The sequence below is a fragment of the Enoplosus armatus genome, chromosome 22 (assembly GCF_043641665.1).
Source record: "Enoplosus armatus isolate fEnoArm2 chromosome 22, fEnoArm2.hap1, whole genome shotgun sequence".
NCBI classification, from domain to species: Eukaryota; Metazoa; Chordata; class Actinopteri; order Centrarchiformes; family Enoplosidae; genus Enoplosus; species Enoplosus armatus.
This window is the reverse complement of record NC_092201.1, coordinates 7,472,745-7,500,177: the sequence shown is the minus strand read 5'-3', so window position 1 is coordinate 7,500,177 and position 27,433 is coordinate 7,472,745. Positions and strand designations below refer to the sequence as shown.

At 42.0% G+C, this 27,433-nt stretch overlaps 1 protein-coding gene across 13 annotated transcripts; it reads right to left on the bottom strand.

The window, feature by feature from the left end:
• Positions 1–653: 653 nt before the first annotated feature.
• On the bottom strand, positions 654–26,692 carry atp2b1a (ATPase plasma membrane Ca2+ transporting 1a). 13 transcript variants are annotated; one of them, XM_070929250.1, is made up of 21 exons: positions 26,404–26,692; positions 19,544–19,741; positions 18,972–19,229; positions 18,682–18,807; positions 16,765–16,926; positions 16,263–16,301; positions 13,390–13,545; positions 13,041–13,255; positions 12,433–12,675; positions 12,100–12,341; positions 11,311–11,548; positions 10,358–10,537; positions 10,185–10,272; positions 9,963–10,069; positions 9,565–9,756; positions 8,731–8,944; positions 8,425–8,636; positions 8,159–8,266; positions 6,434–6,622; positions 5,743–5,859; positions 654–3,246 (listed from the first exon to the last, which is right to left on the bottom strand). In XM_070929250.1, exons 1-21 carry the CDS (start codon positions 26,594–26,596, stop codon positions 2,863–2,865), a joined length of 3,861 nt encoding a protein of 1,286 aa, XP_070785351.1. In that variant the 5' UTR covers positions 26,597–26,692; the 3' UTR covers positions 654–2,862. The 13 variants fall into 13 exon arrangements, with proteins under 13 accessions (XP_070785351.1, XP_070785352.1, XP_070785353.1 ...); XM_070929251.1 differs by having other exon boundaries at positions 5,770–5,859; XM_070929252.1 differs by lacking the exon at positions 5,743–5,859.
• Between the last annotated feature and the right edge of the window lie 741 nt (positions 26,693–27,433).

Here is a 27,433-nt window from a genome sequence, read left to right as displayed (position 1 = left end):
CCATTTAAAATGCTCAAGATAAACAGACATGAAGTACTTTTATTTCCAAATGTTAAAAGATAAAAAAATAATAATCCATAAAACAGATGGAAAAACATTCATTCCCATTACAGGAAGAAGCTACAGAACAAACTCCTCATACGGATTCCGCTCGTCTTTCCCAATTTCTCACTTTGTATCCTAGCTGCGATTCTGTCGTCTGTAAAACAAGGAAAACAAACTATTTCCTCAGAGAACGTTGTGATTTAACATCTCCACTTCCTTGCCCTGTCCCCGGCCCTCCAGGTGAAGACGGCCAGAAGGCTGCAGGAAGAATCTGCAGCCTGCTGCCCGAGTCCTCCTGCGTGGTTGACAAGCACCGTCCCAAACATTGAATTAAGTGTGGTAATATACAAACTAAGAAGAGGCCTGTTCTCTTTCACACCATTTGCACCCTGAGATGAATATTCCAGAACAACACACATTTTAGTGGCCAAAACCCTCCCCAATATAACGTGATTGGTGTCAAATCATCCAAAATTGGTTTAGTACGATGAAAGTCATCATCGGTATCCTCATAAAAATACAAAGGTACATTTTTTTTATTATGATTTGTATCAAAATTCTTTTTCCCCCGAGGAACGCTATGAAATAAAGTACCCTGTGCAGATAGATACCAGTGTATGCCTAGTCTTTATTCTTGAAAAATGCACATGTCCAATTCTTTAGCGTTTCCAGTACATCAGGTGTCAAAAATATTTTACAAACAAATCAAATGCAGCAACATTTATTCATGTTGAAAGGAGTCTTACGGACGGGGTTGAAGAGAAAAAAAAAAAAAAAAAAGCCTTTTCCCCCCTCTTACTGTTTTTGATTTTTAAAATGTCAACAAACCAGAACTCGGAGGAGTAAAATGAAGTTTTTCCTAAGGCGTGATCTTTAAAGATTAAATGAAATACGAAAATAATTCACTTGTTTTTTTTTTGACCAAGACAATGTTTTACTATCTAAATACACAAAGTCTGAAGTTAAAAGGTTCTTTCTTTATAGATTCCGTTTAAATTAAATACTTTTTTCTATGCCTGAGTAAACAAATGTCAATATTGTACATTGGCAGGGGGCTTTGCTGAGAAAAACAAAAAAATAGAAATTAAATGCACCAATTTCTTTTTTTTTTTCTTTCCTTTTACAAACGATGACCTGGGTCCATATTTATCAAGCACCCAGAGAGAGAAACTCAGTCATAAGTGGCTCAGAATGATCAGAATGAGGCTTATTTGGTCCTACTTTTAGCTGTAGGAGTAACAGTTACCCGCAAATGATGGGACAAAGCATCGTCTAAATTGTTATTGTAGCCAAGGCACATTCACGTTGAGTCTGTATGAACTTCTTGTTGAACAACAAATAGGAGCGCTGGCTGAGTAGCTCCCAACACAGCGCTGGTTTGAACTCATGTGGTTGTTGAAATAAAAAAATAAATAAATAAAATAAAAAAATAAGCTGATGAACTGTAAGTCGTTGAAGTGCTTTTATGAGTTTTGGCAAAAACTAATTTTTAGCCTTAACGTGCATAAATTAGCTTGTCATACACCCCAGAGTGAAGCTCTTTTTCCCGCATCAAATAATCTGAGTCAGCCTCTTTTGAATGTAACTAATAACTAGACATTTTACGGTACAAAGTGTTGTAAAACCACAAAAAACCTAAAAGGAGAACTACTTCCTGCTGAAAGCGACTTCATAAGGACCTCCTGTCCGACTCTGAGGTAAGACTTTGTTTCCTAGTTTGACTTTCAGCATGATTCTAGGTGCCATCCTGAGATGCTTGCTAAATACGGGCCCAGATATATTCTTTAAACTCCCTTTAATGAGTGAACCTTTCAACATGTGGAAATCCTTGAACACAACATAATGAATGAAAAGAGAATCCAGAACTCCAGAAGGTTTTGTGCATATGAAAACTATCGAAGAAATGGAAGAAGTAAATATTTATAGCAATGTTAGTGGACAGAGGCCCTAATAGTCTTTCCCGTCCCGTCTCCTGTGAAAGCACCTCGCCCCCTGGACCTCTTTTCTATACAAGCCTTAGTGTTTATCGGTTTGGCTAGAAGGTTCTACATTTATCTACAAATATATAACAAATAAAACTTGCAGGCAAAAATAGTTAAGTTTCAATAGAAACACCCCTTTTCCTGAAAATACAGCAGTATCTGAAATAATCCTCTCATTCATTTTTTATTCTGTCCCAGTTTTCTGCATCATACATCAGGAAGCTCTTTTGCCTACAAACAGAAAAAAAGTATCTACAAACTTTGTAAACAGACCTGCTTTTTCCAAAAACATAAATAAACTCAAAATATTAACAGCCAATGGAGCAGAAATAAGTTTTGAATGAGCAAGGGCCAAAGAGATAAATATACAACACCATTCAGATAAAAGAGAAGCTAAAGGTTCTTTCATAATCTTACAGACGATCTTCAAGCTAGGAGGAGGACCTCCCCTTCTCAATTAAAATAATAATAATAATAATAATAATAATAATAGAATAATAAAAACAGGTCACTTTCAATCTGAGTTTATAATCACCCCTTGTTTACCGAGAAAAACAAAAGTTACCAAGGAGGGAGGGGTAGAGACAGAGTCCTTGTGTTGCAGTGGGGTATTAATAAGAACCAAAAGTACAAGAAGACCAAAGCATCCACACCAAGCCGTACATTCCTCTGAATGTTTGCTGTTCTTTTAGTCCAGCCCAAGCCAAGCTCACACGAGACTCCGCTCTCCTTCTGGCCCTCCGTCTCTCCTCTCCGAGTGTTCGTTCGTTCAGTCCGAGTTGAGCTCCTTGGTGGCGGGCAGAAAAGTGGTGGTGATGTGTGGAGGGGGGTCAGATCAAAGGGAGGTCTCCAGGCTGTGTAGGGGGCTCCCCGGGGCCGAGGGGGTTCCTGATTTGGGGCCCTCTGGGAGGAGGTGGTTACTGCTCTCCACAGCGTTATTGTTCTGGTTCGGGGAGGGAGAGACCGGTGTGGTGGGGGCGGCGGTGGTGAGCGTGGGTGAGGGCGGCGTGGGCGTGGTGTTGCGGGGGCTGGCGGAGTTGCGCTTGGTGGGAGCGTCGTCCTCCGCATCGGTGTCGTCTATGAGGGGAATATGGGGCTCAGAATCCTCTATCCGAAATTCGGGGTGGGTCATAAAGTTGTGGATTGATGTTCGCGACTCGGGCTTCTCCAGCCCCTCATAGAGGGAGATGGAGCTGCGGAATGCATTCACCACCCGGATCTGGAGGGAGGGAGAAGGGACAGGGAGCGGGAGAGGCAGACATTTAGTCACATTCAGTAATGATACATTTAAGACCTGGATAAAAACACAGGTAAACACTGTGGACGCAGGTTTTATTGGGTCAATGATAGGTAAGTTTTAGGGTCAGGGGGGAAACTCTCAGAGACACGTGCAGGTGTGCAGTTATGCTGAGTTGTACATTTACTTATAATACTGTAAGTCCTCCTTACCCATCGTCTAGACTACGTTAGCCTCAAAACCACCGCAAAAGATAATAGTAGCTGCTGTTTCTCTGTCCTGCTTGTATATTTATTCTACTGAATGAATGGAAATCAAAATGGAGACATGTCACTGAATTTAAAGCCAATCTGATGGGGAGAAAAACCTCAAGCTAATGCTAAGTAAAGAGCGCAGTGCTGCTTGAAATAAAAGTGTTTCTGAGAGATAGAAAACGTGAGTTGCATCCGGTGAAGACAAACCCGACACTTCACTCTGTGCTTGTACAAAAACTATTCTTCAAACTCATGTAGTAAATCAGCCTCAGGAAGGGTACAAACCAGTGTCAAACCCAATGCAGTGTGTGGTTGTTTTTAGTAGTAGTATTTCACAAAACACTTGGTAGAGGCCTGTGTCTGATTAATCAAAATGCAAATAAAGAAACCAAGAGACAAGAGGAGTGTTGTTCTTTAAACAAGAACACATCCAAAGAGAAAAGAAGACAGAGGCTGGACACAAGAGTTTACTGTTGTTGGACATGCTTAGGAAAGAGTGAGGACAGAGAGAGAAGGACAAGACAGAAAGAGACAAGAAAGAGATGAAGAGATAAAAAGGACAGAGGAAGAAAGAGAGAAATGAGATAAAGAGACAGAGGAAGAAAGACAGAAATGAGATAAAGAGACAGGAAAGGGAGAAAGATAAGAGAAAGAAAGACAGAAAGGGGTGGTCAGTCATAGCTTATGTTTGTGGAGTAAAAACAAAAAAGCTGCGGCAGCCAAGCATGTCTACAAGCTGGTATACATGTCAAAAACAGCACAAAGAGAAAGAACTCACAAACGAGACCAGAGACTTTGAACCCATGCAGAGCGTGGCGCTACCTTGTGTTCAATGGTAGTAAACCTTTGAGTATAGCCCATGACACATTTCACAGAATCTAAAGAAGAATATGTGGGGGGTCAGTGGTATTCATTCGTTTTTTTTGGGTCATTTTGGCAACACATTGCCAGGTGGACACATTCTGCCAACAAACAAATATACACAGAGAAAAAACTGTTTTCCAGAGCACCTGAAAGGAAAAGTTCAGAGGTTAGAAGGGAAGCACCCGCTGTCCCATAAACGTCACATCCATTGCATAAGGTTTCAGCATGCCAGGGAAAAACAACATTGGATGTGCTGTTAATGTGCCTGGGGAAAGTCCCACGTGTTTACATTCAAGAGCACAGTCATTTATTCCATTAAGCTCTTTTCGTGACATCTGTTAGACATTTCAAAAATCCACTGCCGGTCAGACGGCCTCTGCCTGGGAAGATCTGAAAGAGAAAAAGAGTCAGTTCTCGTAAGGGCACGGTCAAGAGGAAGGCCTTTGGAAACGCCACCATCAAAAGGATCCGCTCTCCATGTTGTGATCTTCCGCGACTGGCATGATGTGAAGGCTGCCAGACCTTTCACAACTACGCACAGCCTTGCATCTAAACACACCAACAAACTGTGTCATTATCAACTGCAGCTGCTTATCCACTACAGGGTGCTCTCCCCAGCTCTGCCACCCGCCCCCCTCTTTTAACACACCCTTCTTTTCACAGCAAACTCCCAGAAACAGACACAGCTGGAGAGGAAAGGGTCATTATTTTACCACCGACTGACAAGACATCCACTGACACTCGGACAGATTTTCTCACAGGGGTCCATGTCATGGTTTGTCTCTATTGTTTTAGGCCGTGATCATGGGCGTATACTCAAAACATTTACCCGACTAGGGACTCGTGCTGAGAGCTGCGACACAGACCCATGGGTGCTACAGGGGCACAGAGCAGACTGAGGCAGCTGCAGACAAACCTGTTGACTGTCAATCCAGAATGTCATTTTTGTCAAATAGTAAATACACATCACCCCCCCGAGATAACAGAAAAACTTTCCATTTCTGAGACCAAAGCAGAAGCAGAACAGAAAACATGATGACACAGAGAAAACACCTCGACACTAGAAGCGACCTGGTTACAGGGTACACATATATACAGCAGTGTTATCGAAGCAATATGGAAGATGTATATTTGGTGTCTTTTTTTTTTTTTTTTTGAGAAAACAGGGGGGCACATTAGGAGAAGCATGAGAGAGTAAAAGTGTCAACGTTAGGTGAGAAGAAGAGTGGAGGAGGAAGATGTTAGAAGAACAGAAGAAATAAAAGTCTCATGCACTAGAGGAGAACACGCACTCACACCCCACAGTGGCAGAAGCGGTGTTGGCGGCAGTGGCAGTAGTGGTAGTAGTAGAAAAGGCTACATGTGTAGGGCTAGAAACATTGGTTACATCGTGCTGTTGTTGGCTGGAGTTGGAGGCCTGCCGCCTTAGAGCCCCCTGAAAGGAAGTTCCACTCTGGAACGCACTCACTACATCCATCTGCAAAGAATCAGACAGCGTGACAGGAGAAAGCCCAGAGGAAATAAAACACAACACAGCCAGAGGAGAGAGAAAAGAGAGAAAAAATAAAGAAAAGGCACCAGTAACCATAGAAAAAATGTCACTTGGAAATTCAGGATTCAGGCATTATAGTTAAAAGAAAGAGGGGAAAGGGGAGGGTTGGGTTTAAAGGCACTGATCGGAGGGAGCTCTCACAATCTGACCTCACTTTCACTCTTTTCTCTGCAGAATCCTTCCATACTTCCAGATATAGCCAAATACTCTTTGATCATTCTGCTTTCCATCCAATCCAATTGCTTCTCATCAGTACCTTCAAACTAGTCGTGTTTTAGCAGATAAGATTCAGACCGAGTCGGAAATAGGCATAGCAGAACAGAAGAATTAGAGGTTTGTTTTTAGGGCACAAGCCATTCTTTAAGAATGCCGAGAGAAAGACAAAAACATAGATTTTAAGCTGGAAGAGCAATAGAGAGTTAAAGGGTTTATGGCTTTTGATTCCCTTGGTGTTGGGTGTGGCATTTGGTGGTACACAAGGCACTCTGTGGATTGTTACCTGAGTCTGGATGCGATTGAGGCCTCGGAACCAGAGGATCTGGCCTCGGCGAAGCTCCCGTTCAGCATGGTCGATCTCATCCATGTCGTCCAGCTCCTCCAGCTCCTCGTCTGGGATCTCCTCTTTCTGGGTGCCGTGGCCTGCCGTTTTCAAGAATTTTAAGCGGCTGGTGGGTATCGAGGAGATCACCTGGAAGACATCAGGATTTACATGAGCATCAGCGTGGTAAAGTGACATGTCATTATGGCAGAACAAGCCAAGTTTCTGGGTCACATCACGCACATTAAGCAGCCAGTGACCCTAAAAATTAGCTGCCAGGGGTAGACGTGACACAGTCAGTTTGAAGTCCATCCCACAGTGATTTTACAGACTTAGTAGATAACAAAACTTTCTGAAGTGAGTTACTAGATGATGATAAGCACAGATACAGGACCATCTTATCAGCTTTTTGGGTCTCAAAAGTTTTCTCCTCCTCCAAACTTATTTTCCATCACAATAACACATCATATTAGAGATGAAACGTTTCAAAACGTCAATTAATGAATTAGCTGATCAACAAAATATCTCAGTTCAGTCAGTTCAGTAATGTTTCAAGCTAAAACATTCTCTGATTTCAGCTTCTCAAATGTGAGGATCTGCTGCTTTTCTGTGTCACAAGTGATGAGTGTAGCAATGTGAAGCTGCCACCGTGGCCTCTGGCAAATTAGATTGTTTTTGTTTTTAAAAAAAAAAAAAAGAAAAATTTTCTGACATTTCAATGACAAAACAATTATTCCATTAATTGAGAAAATAATTGGCAGATTAATTTAAAACGAAGATAATTGTAAGTTGCAGCCCATTACATTTCAAAATGACCCCAGCAACTGCTGTTCATTACAATGACAATTACACTTTATTGATTAAAAGCAGAAGGCAACAGCAACTCAGCACTCGAAGACCAGCTCTAAGACAAGCGCAGGAGGACCTTCCTTTAAACAATCTCTGCTTTGGAACCAACAGTCTTGGCCCTTCTACAACACAGCTGCCTTTTCAGTTCTACAACTGTCAGCTGTTTGAACCTACAAGCGCTGTCAGAAAACGTTGGCGACGCTGTTCTTTCTGAACTGACGAGAGTAGATAATGACATATTATGTGCACTGCTCTGTAGGAGGAGTGTGGGCAGTAAGAGCAAACTCGAATTACATCAAACATTCATTATGACTCTCTGCCATTGTCAGCAACAGTGGTGAGGAATCTCAACCCCTCAATCTTTCACTGTCAAAAATTCCTAACAGACAATTATTTTAACTACAATATGGCAAACAAACTTGAATAATAGACTTCACATTAGCCGGTTCTAAACATAGGTAATTTTATAAAGTGAAACATGTCGAAAATTGTTCAAAATGAAATAAAAACATGTATACAGATCTATATGTATATAGATTTCATCAATGTAAAAGGTCATTGTGACAAATTAATTCAGGTGGCTACATAAATATTTAAGCTTGACTAAAGCTTTGTGTATAACTACACCACATGATTTGTTAAATATGTATTTAATATTAATTTGTAGTTTGGGAGTTCACCCATCTCTTCACAGCAGGAGAACATGCTGTACTGTTACACCTCTTTGCCACCATTAGACGCCCATTACGTCAAGTCTAACACAAGGGGGCAGTGTCACCCCATATTCTTATATCTGGCCAACTGAAGGTGAAACTCGGCTGTACAGTCACATCTTACCTGTCCCCATAGTAGAGAGCCAAAGCCTAAGAAAGTGCACCACAGCCACTGATCGACTGTCAGCGCCACGCAGCTGAACGGCTTCCCTCCAAACTGCACTATGACGATCTAGAGGAGCAGGAAGAGTGGCGGAATTAATTAGAGAGCAAACTTTTAGATTTAGGTCGCAAGTCTCGCGGGACTGATAATCTATTTTCATGTATGAGTCACCAAGCACATTCCCCAAATCCCAACAAGTTAGCCACAGAGGTCTCTAGTCTACTTACCTGGATAATAAAGGTACCAAAGACAATACTACAGAAGATAAGGTTGTTGAAGATGCCTTCAAAGACATTCCTTTCACCATGGATCTTGCGGGCATTGATCTCATTGAAAAGCTGCATCATCACAAAAGTATTGAAGACAATGGTGTAGTGTTCAGAGGGCGGGGCGTGGAGGGGTGTATTCCTGCCGCTGTCAATGTCAAACACTTTCTCTCCTACAGTCAGAGAGAATTTGTTAAAATAAACAGATGGATTTATCCAGGAAACACACACAAAAGATGAAGAATTACACCCAGTATCGCTTCTTACCGGCAAAGAGCAAAGTGAAAATGATGATTAGCTGGTACACTCCCTGGCCCAGGATGTTCTTCATCATGGTGCGGGAGATGAGAGGCTTATTGCGGCCATATGGCTTCCTTAGCAGCAGGGCTTCTGTGGGGGGCTCTGTGGCCAGGGCTAGAGAGGCAAAGGTGTCCATGATGAGGTTGACCCATAACATCTGTACTGCTTTCAGTGGAGAGTCCTGGTATAGAGAGAGGGGCATGGAAATTTGATTGAGAAGAGGGGGAAAGAGTGAGGTAGAAAAATAACCCACCTGCTATATTCACATAACTTTCACACATACTGTAATATCTCAAACGTCATGAAAATACAGAGCATCTATTAGAGATATTTCAACTGACATGGACCAAATTGCATGTGGAAAATAAATTATTTTGACAACTGAGTCAGACAACATTTTGGTAGAGACACAAAAGAAGAAATCAGTGCATTAGGCTGCAGAACACAGCTCATGTTGACAGAAATGAAGAAATCATTAAGGAATTTCACAGGTGCTTATAATTTCTAATGCATGAGGAAATTCAATGAATTTGAAACAAAATACAGCAAATGAGCCAGTTCAAAGGTGCACATGTTTCTATATTTTCAAAATGATATCAGACCCTCAGATTTTAATCCACAAGGATATGGTGAACTGAAACCTTGATTTGAGATATAAAGCTTTGTTATTTCAGTCTGTTGCTGCCAGCTGTACCAATTCAATTGCTGTTGAGTTAAAGTGTGAACGAGTGAACAAAACGTTTCAGTTTAAACCCCTTCACACTAGAGCCCAATGCGAAAACAGACTCCGTTGATGCTGACCTGTGTGATGCAGGCTCCTGTAAATGCTACGATGACAGCCACCACATTGACCGTGAGCTGAAACTGAAGGAACTTGGAGATGCTGTCGTAGACGTTGCGTCCCCACATGACGGCTTTGACGATGCTGGAGAAATTGTCGTCGGTCAGGATGATGTCAGACGCCTCCTTGGCTACATCTGTGCCGGCAATACCCTGGAGACGAAAGAGACGACGATCAACGATCTGTCTGTATCTCATCACAACATATTTAACATTCTTAACCAGTATTACTGAAAATTGACTGTTGTGGCCCAGTTAGCAAAACATGTTTTGTAGGTATGTAGGTATAATACTACCCATTTTGTGTTTTTTGACTGGACCTTTATTCTAATCAAAGATAGAAAACACAGAAAACTCACCATGGCAAAGCCAACATCAGCTTTCTTCAAGGCAGGACCATCATTGGTACCATCTCCTGTCACTGCTACTACTTGTCTCTGTTCTATCACTGTGCTGTCAATAATACCTAGGAAAGTAAAACGTGAATACTTAAAATGAAACTTCGAAGCCTAAAACGATAAACTTGTGACAACAAAAAACATTCTTCATTCATTTTAGTCAAACCAGAAAAACAGACTTACCTTTCACTAAGGTGTGTTTGTCAGTGGGGGAGGAGCGAGCCAGTACTCGCAGTTTGGGCCAGATCTTGTCAATGCGTTCTTGTTCAATCTAGAAACATGAGACAAAACCCTGATAGAATCCGAACAGTACATTTTCAACAGTCTGTGAGGTACAGTATTTTGTGGTGGCCCACCTCTCCTTTCTCATTGCGTATCCTTCGGTTGAACTCTTTGCCCTCCAGGCAGATGAAGTCATCTCCAGGCTGTAGGATGCCACATTTGGTGGCAATGGCTCGAGCTGTGTTGATGTTGTCCCCAGTCACCATGCGCACCGTGATGCCAGCACGCTGGCATTTCCTTATGGCGTCTGGGACCTGAAGGAAAGCGGAAACACAATGAAGGAGGTAATGCACTCTATTTTTGCATATCACTGGGGATATCAACATTTAAGTTCAGCTTAGCTATACTTTTGTATTTCAACACTGAATCAAATCATTCCCTGTTGCCAAAGTGGAGCCACTACTCATGTTTAAAAATGGCTGACACAGCATCTCCTGTCATTCAATTTTCATGCTTTGCTCAGAAGGCCCAACAGTCCAGTGGAGCAAGCTAACCCATCAAGCTGCCAGTATGCTCCTTCAGAAGTGCTTGTCAGATGGCCACATATTTAAATGATACTGCGTCTCCCTCCTCTCTATGACCAGCTTCTCACTCCGCCATTGGGTGTAGCTCTTTGGATCAGCTCTTAAACATTTTTGCCTTCCAACATGGTTGGACAACATGTCGTACGAGCTAATACTGTGAGCATAACCTGACCGTTGAGCATGTTAGCACAACATATGGAGCTGATAAGGACAACAGCACAGGCCCAACATCCAGTAGCACAGAGCTGCATGACTTTGCAAACTGTGCAGCTGAAAAAGCTGTCAATTCCACCATGTCTAAGCAGTTTGTCCTACCATGGGAATTATCTTTATATTCTGTGTAGACACATCTGTGAAATTCGTTAGTGATATTCATGCACTTTCAGTGAACCAACAAGCAAATTTGTCTACGAAATGAAGTTCTCTCTACCAGATTCGATTAAAACAACAACTTTGATGTAACTCTAATGCTGATGTGCGTCCTTGCATGTGTAGCCACCAACCTCAGGTCTCACAGGGTCTTCAATGCCCACCACGCAGAGGCAGGTCAGTCCACTGAGGATATCATTTTCATTGTCCCAGTCAGGCTCACCCTCAGAGGCAGGGAAGTCTCTGTATGCAAGGCAGATGGTCCTCAGGCCCTCCGAGGCCATGGGCTCGATCACTTTCTTGACCATGTCATCTCTGTCCCGCGGGCGAAACACCTTTGCCTCACCATTTGCTATCATGATTTTATAGCACCTGGGAGTTGAAATGGAGATATATTAATACATACGAGTGTAAGAATTTCTAGAGGAAGACAGGCATTAAGAGAGATGTAGTAGAGAAATGTGGATGACGATGGAGATAGGTACAGTCATAAACAGATGAAATCATTCAGATGAGATAAAGGGTTAAGGGCAGAGGGGAAGACAAAGCGTTTGCTGCAGTAGTAAGAAGTCACACTAAGCCCTCTGTGGGTTAAAAAGAAGCCTGCTTGGTTAAGAGGCTTACAGAGTTGTTACCGGCTCATTTTCTCAGCTCCTGTTTTTAAGTCGCAAAGTAAGGGGCTTGGGTGGGATGCACTTGAACTTCTTAGCTGCTTAAGCCATTACACATATAATTTACTACAAAGTCTGGCCAGCTGGAACAAGTAAAAAAATCGACGGAGTAACCTTTCATTGAGTAGAATAATTTATGTGGACAGAAGTGATCACACTTCGTACATCAGTGCATGTCTTTTCAGTATAAAATTCCAAAATATAAAACGTTAAACATGCAAAGTGAACACCAAAGATGAAAAGTTTTCTTACTTTTTTAGGAGAATTTCTGAGGCCCCTTTGCTGAACATACGGTAGCTGCCATCAGCCATCTTTAACACAGTGCTCATAGACTTGCGAACTGAGTTGAAGGTGTAGACTTTGTACAGTTTCTCTTCGGGGATCTCAGTGCGAATAGCCTGGTAGTCACGTTTCAGGTCATTAGAAAAGCCAAGCAAGGCACATTCGGTCTTGTTACCCACCTGCCGAGGCAGGCCCCCTTCTTTCTCTGGAGGCTGAAGGAAAATGTGGGAAGACAGTAAGTAAGGTAATATTCACGGTGATACATACAGCATATTAGAGCCACATTGCTTTTCTCAGGCATACCATGATCTTAGTAGTGTAGGCGCAATTGACTGCGATGCCCAGAATCAGGATGTCTAAAACGGAGGAGGGGATGTTCTCTGGTTCAGGGACCTTCTTGTAGTGCTTTTCAGCAACGTAGGCTTGCACCACAGTCATGCGGTTCATGGTGAGAGTACCAGTCTTGTCAGAGCAGATGGCGGTAGCGTTGCCCATAGTCTCACAGGCATCCAAGTGACGCACCAGGTTGTTGTCTTTCATCATTTTCTGTAGGAAGATAAAACAACATATCAAATGATTAAATGCTACTAAATTCAGCCTGACCAAGCAGAAATCAGGTATATTTAAAACAGAGAGATAAACACAGTAAAACAGTACATTTTCTGTGCTGAACACAATTTTAACTTGTAGACCAAAGAAATGTGTGTAAAGGCCACAAGACTGAAATTAATAGCTCCTTGATTGGATAAAACTCTCTGTTGGCTACCAACTTCAGCACAGGGGATCATAGCTTGGCTTTAGGGTATCAGTTAGCCAAGTCTCCTTGTCTTAACAGCCTGGCCTGCTAGTTTAATAGGCTAAGTGTAAGCTGGTCAGAACTGGACACAGGTCACTTGGCTAGGAGACTTTACCTTAACAGAGTATGCCAAGGAGATTGTTACAGCAAGTGGCAGGCCTTCGGGAACAGCCACCACCAGAACAGTGACACCAATGATGAAGAATTTCACAAAGAACTGGATGTAAATGGGTGTGCAGTCCTTGACCCAGGGCAGATTCTGGATCCAGAAGGTGTCTACTACAAACAGCACCACTAGGATAATAACAGTGATGGCTGACATAACCAGTCCTGAGGGGAATGAGAAAGAGGATTAGAAAGTTGGAGATGTAGACAATAAAATGACAGTGAATGATTGATAGAAGAGTACAAGCACATAAGAGTATATTTTCTAATCTACAGCATTCAGCTTTCGTCTGACTCACCTGCTTTGCCAATCTGTACAGCTAGTTTGGTCAGTTTGCCCTGGAGAACAGACTTCTCTTTCTTTGGCAGGTTGGCTTTCTTCTTCTCCTCTGCTTCTCCACCCTCATCACTGTTCAGAGGCTGCATCTCCATTGCAGCACCATCCTGTGCTTTAGCTACAGCAAAGCATAAGAAAAACATTGAATGAAATTACCTGGCAGAGTTAAGTATAGGCCATTACGTTTTAGTGGTGTCAAACGACACACACAAAAATTTAATGTACACCGTTTGATCTATATACAAAGCAACATTGTGTTCAATGTCTTTTTATGGAAAGAAATGAAAAGGATTTCTGATGAACCAGTCTAGCAGTTGTAACAAATCAGCATAACCCAAAGAACACACAAGAGCTGCAGTCTTCAATCAGGCACTGAATGAAGCCTATTTAGATTTGCCCATTTGCTTACATTTGCAAGACCTCAAATAAAAACTAAGCTGTTACACCAGTGAATGAATAATCTGTCTGTGGTCAAGTAACAAATGTATCTTATTGAAGTAATTTCACCTTTAATATTTTGTTTTTCTATATTTTTTTAGTCGTAGTTCTGTTACTATTAAAGTTGTTATTGCTATTATTAATCTCAGCTATTATTACAGCTGTAACTACTATTATCAGTCATATTTCCATTCTTATTATAATTATAGCTGCTACTGCTAGTGCTGCCATACATCTCTGCCTGTCTGTCTGTGTCTCTACGTCTATCTCTCTCTCTCTCTCTGTCTGTCTCTTCCTGTCTGTCTATCTGTCTCTCCCACTCCCTCTTTCTTTCTCCCTCCCTCGCCATGTCTCCCTCTCTCTCTCCCTCTCTCCAACCCAACCGGTCAAGGCAGATGACCGCCCACCTAGAGTCTGGTTCTGCTCAAGGTTTCTGCCTCTTAAAAGGAAGTTTTTCCTTGCCACTGTCGCCAAAGTGCTTGCTCATGGTGGGAACTGTTGGGTCTCTGTAATAACATTATAAAGAGTCGGTCTAGACCTGCTCTATTTGTAAAGTGTCATGAGATGACTTTTGTTGTGATTTGGCGCTATATAAATAAAATTGAATTGAACTGAATTGAATTGAATATATTTCCTGTTACGGTAGTGTTAAGAAGAACAAATCGATCAACAACAGGTTGGACTAGATTTCATCCATGAAGTTAATTGATTATCTGATTTAACAGGTAACAAGTCACAGCACGTTGCTTCAGAACAGCATGACAAATATACTGTATCTCCACTATAAGACAATGGAGCACTATATTTCAAGAACAGATTAAATGAAAAATGACTTCCAAGCGGAGAAGAGATGTCACATCGCTCAAAATTTAACATGCTTCTTTTGCTTCCCTTCTATCCATGGAACTTGGGAAATGTCACTGTAATTATGTTTGCAGTGATCTGACTGCACAGTAATTAAAGAAAGATTTGCAAGTGTAATTACCATACTCCCACCTAGAGATTTAAAGAACAGGTTAACTAGCTAGTAGCATTGGGATCTGTCTGAGGAATCACCTCCTCCTTCGACAGCAACCACAGCAGTTGTTGCCAGTTAAATTCCCATAAATCTCTTTCATCTCTTCCTCAACATCCCTCTGGACCCCCCCCCCCTCCCCCCTCCCTTGTGTGCAGAATTGACGGGAATCCCAAACCCACATCTAACCAGGTAACCTTGGAGACGCAAAGCCTCTAATGGCAAAGGAGGGAGGAGAGGCAGCCGGCAGGCCAGCAGGGGCTGGTCTCTTTCGTGTCACTCACCACGATAAAATCATTTGTAGCTCAGCTGGGCACTGACGCTACCACTGCTGCAGAACAACTGACAAATCTTTTCCCTCTCTCACTTACTGTCTTTTTTGCTGATATTATTATCATGAACTATTTTGGCTGTTTTGTGTAATTTCTGTTTTGCTTTTTATGAGCACAGGCAGAGCATGTCCAATTTGTCAATGCTAAAAGCTCTATTTACTGTGATATAGACAGCAGCATGGTATCGTTTGTGAATGCATGTAGCAGGAAGAGGAGGGGCATTAACACTGTGCTACTGCAGCTGCTGTGGACTGTGGCTTGTTCTGCACTTACATGGCCTGTGTAATCTCAGTCTAAAGGATTACTGTTGATTCCTGGCAGGCAGAGGGAATCTGTGCACCAGGGGCTAGCGCCAGGGTTGTGGTCACAGACCCAAGCACTACCGATCGTAGCATCCCAGCAGGACTACAAGCCCGGCTAGCTGGCCGAGTTACCACTAAACAGCCTTGTTATCATTGTTGTCAGTCTGAAATTGCACCAGTGCAAGTCTTACAGTTTGACTCTGAATAGTTCAGATTGGGACATCAATAGAAATCAAATTGTGGGGACCTGAGGGAGAGTCAGAGAGAGAGATGGGTGGGAAAGCAGATGTTCTGGCCCCAGAATTGTTGCACGGCTTTAATCTCCTCACCACTAATCGCTATAACTGGATTCAATAGCACCTGCTGCTCAAAGCGCAATGTGCCAGGGAAGGACGAGAAAAGAGGAGATAGAGACAGAAGGGAGGGCCAGACAGTACAATGGATAGGCAAGAACAGCCAGTACTAAGACTAGACTGACATGGGGTCATGCAAAAATATGCAACTCTTCATTGCTTGCATAAAACCACTGCAGGCAATTATTAACAAATTGAGACTTTAACCTACATCCAGTGCTGTTAAATGGTTGAGGGAGACACTGATAAAGCTAAACGCTAATATATAAAGGTAGGTGTTAAGCTAGAAAGAAATTATATATGGGTGTGGGTGTGTGTGTGTGTGTGCGTGTGCGTGCGTGCGTGTGTGTGTGTGTGTGCGTGCGTGTGTGCGCATGGGGGGGCAAGAAACTTACCTTTCTTACGATTTTCCACAGATCCATCCTGCTTCTTGTCTGTGGAAAAATACATCATGGAGTCAGGAGTAGTAAGTAAAAAATGAATGATGGGCAATACACCGTAACTGTGCTATTAACCACTATTTTCTGACATTTTATAGACCAAAGGATTAATCGAGAAATTATTTGTCAGATTATTCGATAATGAAAAGAATTGTTAGCTGCAGCCCTATCCATAAGAAACTGCAGAACCTCCTACAGCTGAGGCTTGGACCTTTAATCAGCTGCTGAGTTCCTAAAGACGCATGCAACTCTGCTACTAAGTCAACTACACTTCTCTGCACAGGCTCAGTCCTTTCTGCTTTCAATATATATAAAAAGTCTCAATGAAGGAATATTTCTGTGAGATGCAAAACTGGTGGTAGAAAATGGAAATGACTGCGCAGACACGTCCACCTGCTGTGTGCACTGATAAATGCCAACAGAAAGAGGAAAGGAAATAAGCAGTGGGGATACTAACTTTTTCTCTGTTTCTTCTTCTCCTCCTTTTCCTTTTTCTTTTCATCTTCTTCGTCGTCATCATCCTCGGCGCTCCCAAGTAAAGTGAAGATAATTCCAGTTTGAGAGTTGACACCCACAGCAGTGACCAGCATTTTCCCTGAGCCTTCCATTACATGGGTGCCTTTGAGAGAGGAGGAAAATAAAACGTCAGTCAATAAGGGAGAGGAGGAGGGAGGGTATGTACAGTATCTGACTCAATAATTGCTTAAACCATGTTTCTGTTTAGACTTTGGCAGTAGCTTTAACCCTGACCATATATACATTTCTAACCTATTTGCTGACTTTTTCATTTTTGGTTCAGACTAAATGTTGAGCTGGATTCCTTTGCTTACTGAGAAGGTGGTTTAGCCAGGCTTTCAAGTGGCATGTTCAGCTACAAACAAGGAGAAAATAAATTTTCAAATGGAGGCAATAAATACAAAAGGAATGGTGCACTTGCAAGTAAAAAGAGAAAGAAAGTCACTGATGCAAAATACCCTCTAAACCTTTAATCAACAGCCTTTAATCAAAAGCCAGTCTGGGTGAATTAATGGAAATCTGAGAGGCTACAACAGGGTTTCTCTGGAGTTTAATATCTCGGACATGGGAAAGTCTTGTCGATTTACACAGAAAAAGCAAAGAACAGAAGAGAAAACAGATACAGAGACTGAAAAAAGTGGATAGCTTCTTCAAGTTCTCCCATGTTAATTGAAGGATGCTTTCCTTTCATTCGTGAGAGTGATGGCAGAAGGGATACAGCCTGTGCTAAGGGAAATCAAAAAGCAGTGGTGAAGCAATGTGCACGCACACACTGTGTAGTACACTCTCCTCTTGGAAGTGTGCCAATACAGAGACAGATGAGCTACACAAGCAATGTTTCTCCAGAAGCCCTGCACACTGAATGGAGCAGTGAAGACAAAGCTATCTGACAGCACAAACACAGCGTTGAAGGGGCTTTGTGCACAAGAAATGGACTCTCCACACAGCAAAACTGAAACTATTACAGCTTTACATCTGGGGAGCGTTGGAGGGCTGATAATTGATTAAACTGAGCAGCAGGATAGGGACACCAATTCACTTTCACTTTCTAATCCAGTTTGTCACTAAAGCCATTCAAATGAACATCACAACAATGACTACACATACAGTCTTATCTTCAAAAGCAAAGGGAAATTAGCCTCAGAAGAGGTGTTGTGAAGTACACTGAATGCTGATGAATTCTTGGGGTTCTATTATTTTCAATCTGCAGCTGCAATGGCTCAAAACTAAATTAGTGTTTTCCCCTTTTCTCAGTTGATTGAAGTAAAATCTTGGTTGGTGTACAGTTGCGCTGAAAACTGTCGCTGCATTACCGTTCAAGCATCAAACCAACGACGTTCTGGCCACAATAACGCATTTTTGTGTCAAACTAGTATTGTCTAGCATGCCTCAGTCTATCAGAGGTCTATTTTTTCTCATAAGAAGTCTGAGAAGCTGAAGACAGCAGATCAAATATCAATTTAAAAATCACGGCACTTTATGGACAATATTGTTTTAATTACTTGAATTCATTTTTTTAGATTAGGGTCAGTTTCCCCATTGACCTAATTGTGCATGTGTCAAGTGCAAGTTTACAGTATGTAAAAAATTAATTACATTGTAATATGACGAAATTGCAGAAGGGTCATCTGTTATTTAATTTTAGACTGAACTCACAAAAAAAAAAAACGACTTTGAAGATGATGTATATTGTATGATTTAAATTAACTCAGCTCAGTCACTTTTGCAGATGGTCTACAACCATTTTAGATCATTTCTTAATAGCATGTTAAGACATCGCAACCTTCACCATCTTCTGGTAACAACCAGCAAGGAGAGAACTTTTGAGAAATAAAATGAAATTGAGGCTTCGTGTTACCTGATAACAGCATTGGATCTTTTTCTTGTGTTTTCTTGACATGGTCTGACTCCCCTGTGAGTGAGCTCTCATCGATCTTCAGATCATTGCCTTGGATGAGGACTCCGTCGGCAGGCAAAAGGTCACCTGAAACACACACAAAAAACACGTCTTTAATTTGGAGGGACAATAGTGTATAAAAAGATTAGAATTGGGCAATTATTTTTGTTTTACCCATGAAAGATTTATTATTTCCATTAATTAAATTTAATTAAATGACTTGAATAACATGGTTGGCAATCTCTTCTTACCATATTTTACTTGTGCAACGTCACCAACCACGATCTCAGCCACAGGAATTTGGATAACTTGCCCTCCACGGACGACAGTAAATTTCTGTTCCTGCTCAATGCGGCTCTGGAGGCCCCTAAACTGCTTCTCTTTACTCCAGTCGTTGAAAGCCGTCACCAGCACCACGCAGATAACTGATAGAAGAATGGCGGCACCCTCGATCCAGCCCGCTTCTGACTCATTTTCATCCTCCACACCGCCAGCAGCCCTTCCACAGTCTGCAGAAGGACAGGAGCAAATCTTAATACAAAAAGGTCACTTGACAACTATCATATAAGTCATCCCAGCTTATCACACCATCCCATCACTCAGACACAATGAAATGCACAAATTGAGACAAAAACAAACAAACAAATATAAATTAGCTGAATAAATGAGGCAGGGACAAGCAACTGACAAACATTTGCTTGACATAGAACATGTTATCCAGGTCCTAAACATCCCAAACATAAATAGGCTAATAACCATCAACAGAAACATGGATCAATAAAAAGAACAGGAAATAGGATTGTAATAAAGTGTTGTTGCTTACGTTCTCTTTCGGCATCTGGAGGTTTATAAAAAGAAAGGCCTAGTGAAACTATGGCTGCCACTTCTAGGATAATCAGTGTGACATCCTGTAGCGCCTCCCACACTAACTGTAAGAAAGTTTTCGGCTTTTTGGGCGGTATCAAATTTTGCCCAAAGACTGTTTTCCGCTTCTCGATGTCTGCAGGCTGTCCACTTAAACCTGCAAAGGGAGAGACAGAGAACAAAAGCATTTCATTTGTAAGATTTCCATTTTGAGCGTGTCTCAAAAAACAAAGTCAGTGAGCTGTACTCTCGTCACTGGGCCTCCCAAAACACTATCCCCAAAAGGAATCAGCATTTCTGACAGGACACTGTGGAGGCGACAATGCTGGACAACAATGACACACATTCTGTGGGCATGTCAAACAATTTCACCTCTTTCAGGCATGAGAGAGAATGTGAGAGCAGAGGTCAACTCTAATCCCATAAACTGCCTTTTTTAAATACAATGGCCGACTGACGAGAGAGGTTGAATCAGCTTTAGACTCACAGGTGCCCATGTATACTACTGTCCTGTTATAGAGTCATCTCTCTGACACATCACACGTCTGGTTGGCCTGAGACCCATTCATCCATGTGCACAGAGAGCATTCTGCAGCCACCCATTCAAATGCCTCCACATTCAAGGCACAGTCATACATTCAAAAGGCCCTTCGCACATTTGATGATGCATGACAGTTTTTCAGTTCTATTCATGCCGACTGACTCTGTGTGGGTGGCTGTGCAGACTGGATGGAGCTCTGTGTGTGGCAGAGAGGAGGTGGACCAGCATTGGGGGCCAGGGAAGAGTGACTGTGTGAAACTGCCACTGACAGGCAAAGGGGGTGGGAGGGGGAGGAGGGCGGGTGAGGGCGCAAGGACTGAGGCTAATAAAGAGTGGAGGCTACTGACGGCTGAAGGGAAGCTGCCCTCGGAATAGCAGAGTCTTAATAGGGAAAAGGGATCAGTAGGGTCAACGTATGGACAGACAGATAGAAGGACAGAGACAGACAGACTGACTAGAGGTACAATGCAAATCATGACACCACATTTGGTTAATGAGTCTGTGCAGTGACAACAGCATAGAGAGTAAGGTACATTGTTCTTCTGAGAATGAGACAATTTTCCTTCTCATATGCACAGAAACGCTGTCACAAATGTTCGATCTGAGAGCACTGAAATAAATAATTAAATACTAAACTGATATCTATACAATTATGATATTCATAACAAACTTTCAATTCCATTGTTTTTCCACCTTTCACTTTTAGACACTGTGAAGTTAACATTTTAATAGCTTTCTGACAGTGAAATTTCCATCCCCAATCAACTGCTATTAAAACACAGCCACTGCGTGCAATAACCAGCAGTAAAAAGGATTCTTATGGGATTTTTAGGGGGGTTGTTAAATCAGTGTTACAATGATAGTTATATACCAAATCTGAAACTTGTTGTTGTTGTTGTTAAATCAATTTGAAGAGTCAGTATTTTATTTACTAGCAAAGATATTCCCTTTATTCAATCTTCCACGATTCCCACAAGTATGTGACAACTATAAACCTCTGTTTTTTCCCAAATTACTGTTGTCCATCCTGTGTTTAGTTGTTATCCAGTTTTTTTATCTTTCTGTTTCATTGCTCACTTTAAACAATTTTTGGTCGACTTCATTAAAAGAAGAAAATAATCCTGTATCACTAGGTACACCGTTAATTGACATTACAACCTAACACTGACACACACTTTTCTAAAAGGGAGGTGAGAAGAATGACAATGACTCATCAGCACAGCACATTAAAAGGCTATGGGGTTTATCCTGCAGAGCTGCCTGTTGCTGCTCCCTGGCTGTCTCTCACCGTCTGCTTTGATTCTCTATGCCTCTAATGAAAACATGTTGACAGCTAATACCCCACTCAATTTTACGCCACCTTTTTCCCTTTGCATTAGAGCAATAAATGCAAGTGACAAAGGACGATCAACATGTCGTCCCTCCATTGGTTACACAAACAGAAAATAGGTTGGCCTTGGCCCCTCACATCATTTTAGCACCTAGAGTTGGTCTCAAGTCAAGCAGCTAATCATTAACCATTTAATTTGGATGCTTGTCCCCAGCTGACCCCTCCGAGTACTGTCATTTCAGCCACCAGTGAGGGGTCAAGGTAAGCCTTCACTCGGGGCCCGTCACAATTAAATCAAATAGGGTCACAATTTTTCTTTTACTGCCTTCACATAACTGTGTGTAGGCAGAGACGTACCAACACACTGTGGGACATTGGGACACCCCTCACTGGACAAACTATTTCAAAGCAATCTTACTTCCAAGAGAATATGTAAAGATTCATGCACACAATGCCCCACTTTGTGTAAACAAAATGCAGTAAAGAGAGGGATCCTGCACATTATCTTCTTACTTGTGGTAAACGTCAATAGAAAATTAGGGTCTTTGAACTGCAAGAACTGCAAGTATGACGAGAGTGATTGCAAGAATCTGCCTGACATTTTTATTTATATATTTATACAAGGACGTCCTCCGTGACCTTTGTAACATAAACAAAATTACAAAAAATATCACTATAAAAAAGGAAGGAATCTCTGTCTGTATATCTGTCCTTCGATTATCTCGACAACGGCTCATACGCTCGACTCCACACTGGGTGGGTGTATTGCTGAGATCTACGGGACTCCTATTAACTGTTACACCACCGGCATGCTTGGTACAGCTCGCTCTCCATTGCTCACTACAGTACATTGAAGAACAGATGAAGAAAGAGAGATACTAAAATAATATGAGGTTTTTTTTTTACTTGCATTAGCTATCATTTTAGCAATTAGGCTACTTCCCGGTGCTTCTTTCCCATTTACAAGTGATCAGGACATTTTGGGTGTTGTTGCACATAAGCAAATTCTGTATTAATGAGCAGGGCTTTGCTCAACAAATGGAACAATAATGCTGCACCCTCATAGCATGATCATTTCACTTCCAAAAATAGTGTTAAATAGATATTATCATGCAATTTCACAGAAAATGTGTTCTGGTAATGCACTTTTGTGAAACTAATATCACCACTCTACTTAGGAATTCTGGGAAGACCACTGAATGAGATAATGCTCCACCTGGCAGGCCATGCCGGAGAAGCAGGCTGGACTGCGAATTAAGGTCAAGTGTCTACACAAACACTAAATATCTGAATGGATTGTACTAGAGAGTCTGATCAATCATCAGTAACAGGTTTTAACTGCTATCTACTTCACAGCTGAAGGTTAAGCATAACCTTAAATAAACTAAATACATGGAAACACAAGAAACCAATTCTTTACTCCACTAACAGAGGCAGGGTCCGGCCATATTCTCCATCCACTCACTGGCTAAAGCCCATCTAAGCACATCATTTTTAATTCATGAAGACAAGCTACGCCAGCCCCCTGAATTACAAAGAGTAAATTATCATTTAACAGTCTGAACCTTGCCATTGAATGAGCGGGTGTGGTGTCTGAAATGACAGGTACAGAGAGTCTGTCAGCATTTGTGAATTGCAGTCCAATTGTGCAAGCCTCTCAGCCCCACAGCCGGTTGGATCAATAGGCTGGAACCCAAATCTTTGACTACATTAATATAGCAATCAGCAGGGAATAACTGTGATAAATAGGGGAACACTGTCAATAATATTGATGTGGCCTTGCCCATTTGATTTGAAGTCTCATTATGCAGAGGAAACAGAGGATCCCATTGGGAGAAAAGAAATGCTGCTGTGTTAGTAGGGCTTGTTGAAAATATTGATACTACAGTTTGTTTTCATTCTTTTTCCAATATTACAGCTAAAAATGCTTGACACCTCTGTTTTTGTTTTGTTTTTACTCCCCAACAAGCAATATCTCTGCTCCTGTATGTATGCCTTCTAAGTCTTTTCTGGATATCTACAGCCGCTTTAAGCTTTGAAGCATCAACTGGTTTGGGGTGCACAAAAGAAAAGCATCTCTAAGCATAAATGCAGACATCTGGGTACACTTTAGAGTACAATACTATGACCCTGAGCTGTGATATTCAATGCTGAGAAAATGTGGTAAAAGGAGGGGAATTTTGTTATAACAGTACTGATTCAGTATTGCTCTTACAAACAGCTGGGGGACCCATGAGAGGCCGATTAAAACAGCAAGAATGGTCACAACTGATGCAGCAGAGGCTCAGATGTCCTGACTCATCAAGCAAAACCATGAAAAAGTAGAACCCATACAGCAGCACGGCTTCCCAGCAGCAACTTGGGACGTGCAACTGATTGAAGTCTGCCACTCTGACGACCTTTTTGTAAATGGGGTCTCCAAGCTCCTTAAACATGGATCCTACTCTTCCCATAATGCAACTCTCTTGCCTCCTGCCTAGTAAACACCCATGTCTTTAAAACTCCATGCCAAGTACGTAATGCACGCTTCCAGTTAAAATGTGTCATCTCCAAGCCCAAGCCAAGGTAACCCTGGTGACATCACTTGTGTTATCTTCTCAGGCTTGACAAAGCTCCAACAAAAAACGCAGAAAACATCATACAACTGCTTTCACAAGGAGTAGTACTCTCAACGATGAGTAAACTGGTTTTGAAGTGCAAAAACATGGTGGAGTTTCCCCTTAGCTGTTATTGACTTTTATACAACGGACTACACAACTAGGAAAAAAAAAAAAGAGATAAAGAGAGAGAGAGGGAGTTAACTGAAACTTAACTGAAACTTAACTGGTACTTATTTCATGATGGTTGCTTACTGAAGCAGAGAAAGCACCAGAAAAAGAACCAGTCTGCACGCACAGAGGAAGTGAACTCATACAAATAACACCAGGCCAACAGCCAGGGCTTCAGGTATTGGTGAGTCCTCTCTTTGCACCACACAAGGGAATCCTCACCACTGTGGAAACAGGGTTTGTTTGAGAAATACAGCATACTAGCAAACCTAGAAGGAGACATGTTGAAAGAAATATTTAAATATTTGAATAAGCTTTTGGCAGTGTAACAATTTAGAAAGCACATTGTACAGCGTACAACATTAACTATTTTCAAACTCAGAGCATTGGTATGTTAATTAACAAATTCAATTTTACTCACAGCCCAGTGAATTGAAATCTAACAGAATTTGGAGATCTTAAAGATACCCAGCTTTATCTGGTAGCATGGAAAATTGCAGTGGCAGTGCCATAATAAATTACATTTAGCCTAATCCAGGCTGACAGACCATGCTGAAAACTAGTCAAAGTAGAGTGGTACATCCACGCACAGCTGCAACAGAGAAGTTCAGTCAAACTTTCTTCGGGTGAAAAAAGGAGCTTGGAAATGTGGAGGATTAGCAAAGGATTGGCTTAAGAGGTTCGAGAAATGACCAACCAACTAATTAGAAATCCCTTTTCAATTGTCAAGCTCCTGTAATCTTAAATGCTGGCTTAATTTCCCAAGCCAATGACGAATGAGCTGATTGAAACTGGAAGTATCAAAAGTCAGTGGCTGCTTACCAAGAGGAACAGCACCTGCCGCGAGGGAGAAAAATGGGGTAAAAGCCTTTGCTTTGTAAAGTAGCAAGCCATTTTATCAAGCGATTTGTATTTGGAATCTAGAAATAATCTAATATTCTCTCAGTTTTAAAAACATGTTTGATAATTTGAAGATGAACTATCCAGTATTTTTTTGCAGCACTGACGTGGTAGAATTAACGGGTGGGGGGGGAGTACACTCGCAATTATGAAACAACCAATGTCACTCATGCTAAAAATATGACAGGACTCTACTTTCACGAACTTGACACAGCCACATGCATGTTTGGACAACTCTCTCTCAACAACCAAATTCCTATTCAGCAATATTTCCTCAGTTCAGACAATGGCCTACTGGCCTGCATAGCAGACACAGACTCCACGGTGTACCTTGTACACTTACCATATTGTCAATAAATGAAAAGGTCAAGAATTAAATAGTGAGGTAGTGATTCTTGAATGAGAGATGCTTTGCCGTATAGCATGGTATTTATTGCATTCCTTTTGGTTTTGAAGCCCAGGAATTTTTTTCCTTGCTTTGAGACACTGAATAGAGGGCTGTTGCTGCTACAGTGAATATGCGGTGCCGTTTTAATCTGGGATCAAACTGAAAATCCCCTCCCATAAGAGTTCAGTCAAGGTCATACTGGCGATTAGGCAGACTGTCTATAGAGAGACAAACTGAGACAGAGAGAAAAAGAGTGGTAAAAAGGGGAAACAGAGAGAGGTGCTGTCAACCACCGCTTCCCCAGTGGGGTCCTACTGTAGCCCAACTAGTAATTTTTCCAAAGTTCTTGCTCATGCTATGGTCCTATCTTTATGGTGAAGAGTTTGGTGTCGAAACAGTAACACAGAAGAGACATTCAAAAGATGAACTCACTCCTTCCCTAACATGTTCAAGTCATTACTACCCAGCCTCACAGCCTCCTGTTTCGTCCGCCACATGTGGGACATTGACCTGCCTGCAGCCTGGTGCTGTGCCCAGGCAGACAGCTGGTCTGTCTGAAGCCTACACACAGAGACACGCACACAGAGACACAGAGGTGAAAAGGGAGAGAGGGAGGGTGTAAGGGACATATCCACAGGCCTTGAAATAGAGCAGGACTGGCCCAGGTCAGAGCCAGCCTGCCGGGCCACCTGTCTGGCATATGAGTTTTCCAAGGAAGTGATGTCAAGGTATCCACAATGTGGATGACATGGCCAATGACACACCTCCTAAACTATGTGTGCAAAACATTAGCATTCCAATAGCACTCGCTACTAGCACTGTTGAGAAAACATCCTGTATTTGATCCAATCAAACAGTCATCATGTTGTGTGTAGTGGAAACGTTACTCTACCATCTATAGGTGATGTTTTTAACCGGTTGCAGAGTCCTTGAATATCCTCATAAGTTTCCCCAATTTTGCTTATCGCCTCTGCGCCTCTGAGTTCCATAAGGGAGCGCAGTTCTTTGAGCGTGCAGCCAAACTCTCCATCATGGTTGGCCTCCACCATGGAGTTCTTCACCCCACTGTACGAGTTGTTCGCCATCGTCTCGCCGCCTCCCCACTCTAATGCAAAGCGTTGCTGCTTCGGCTCAACAGTGGGGGTAAAAAAAACAAAACAACTGTTGTCCTGGAAAAGCTTAATTCCTCAAGAGTGCGAACACAGTGGTAGTTCCCATAAACAGCTGACGGGCCCTTCAGAGGCAGCTGGAGTCATATGGCAGGTAGCAGGGCAGGGATATTACAAAACAAGCCATTTCCCTTGGAGAGCTGAGTTCCTAGTCTTTCATGGTGACTGAGGATCACCCACAGAGGCGGAGATCACCATGCAGATCTGGAGAAGAAAATACAAAAAAATAAAGTCATTAGTGACACTACCAGGTGTTATTTCATGTACAGCAGAATTCCCCATACAGTTATTGATATCACACAGACAAAAAATTTTGATATTTGGGCTAACTGTCTAGGAAAACTTTATGTGTGTTTATGTTACCATTTCTGTTTCTGTTATCCTACAGCTACAGTACACTAGCACAGACACTTCTGCGGCACAAGAGGAAACATGGAAACCCTTAGACAAAACCACTTGGCTGCTGAGACAAGTAGCAAAGTAATTAGCAAAACTGCCTAGAGCCATTGCCAAGAGATTTTGATTAGCTGTACTTGAGTTGTAATAAAATAATAATAATTTTGTCATCTGGACAAAACACTTGTCAAGTAATGTGCACTCTGCTTCCCGGTCAGAGTATGTGAGCAGAGCATTAGCATACAGTAATCCCTCTGCTCCCGGGGTTTTTCCTGCATAGAAATTTAAAAGGTAGTCCTTTCCCCTCTGTAATGTTTATCTACTGTTAATATAAACTTATTGCAGCTGTTTCACAGT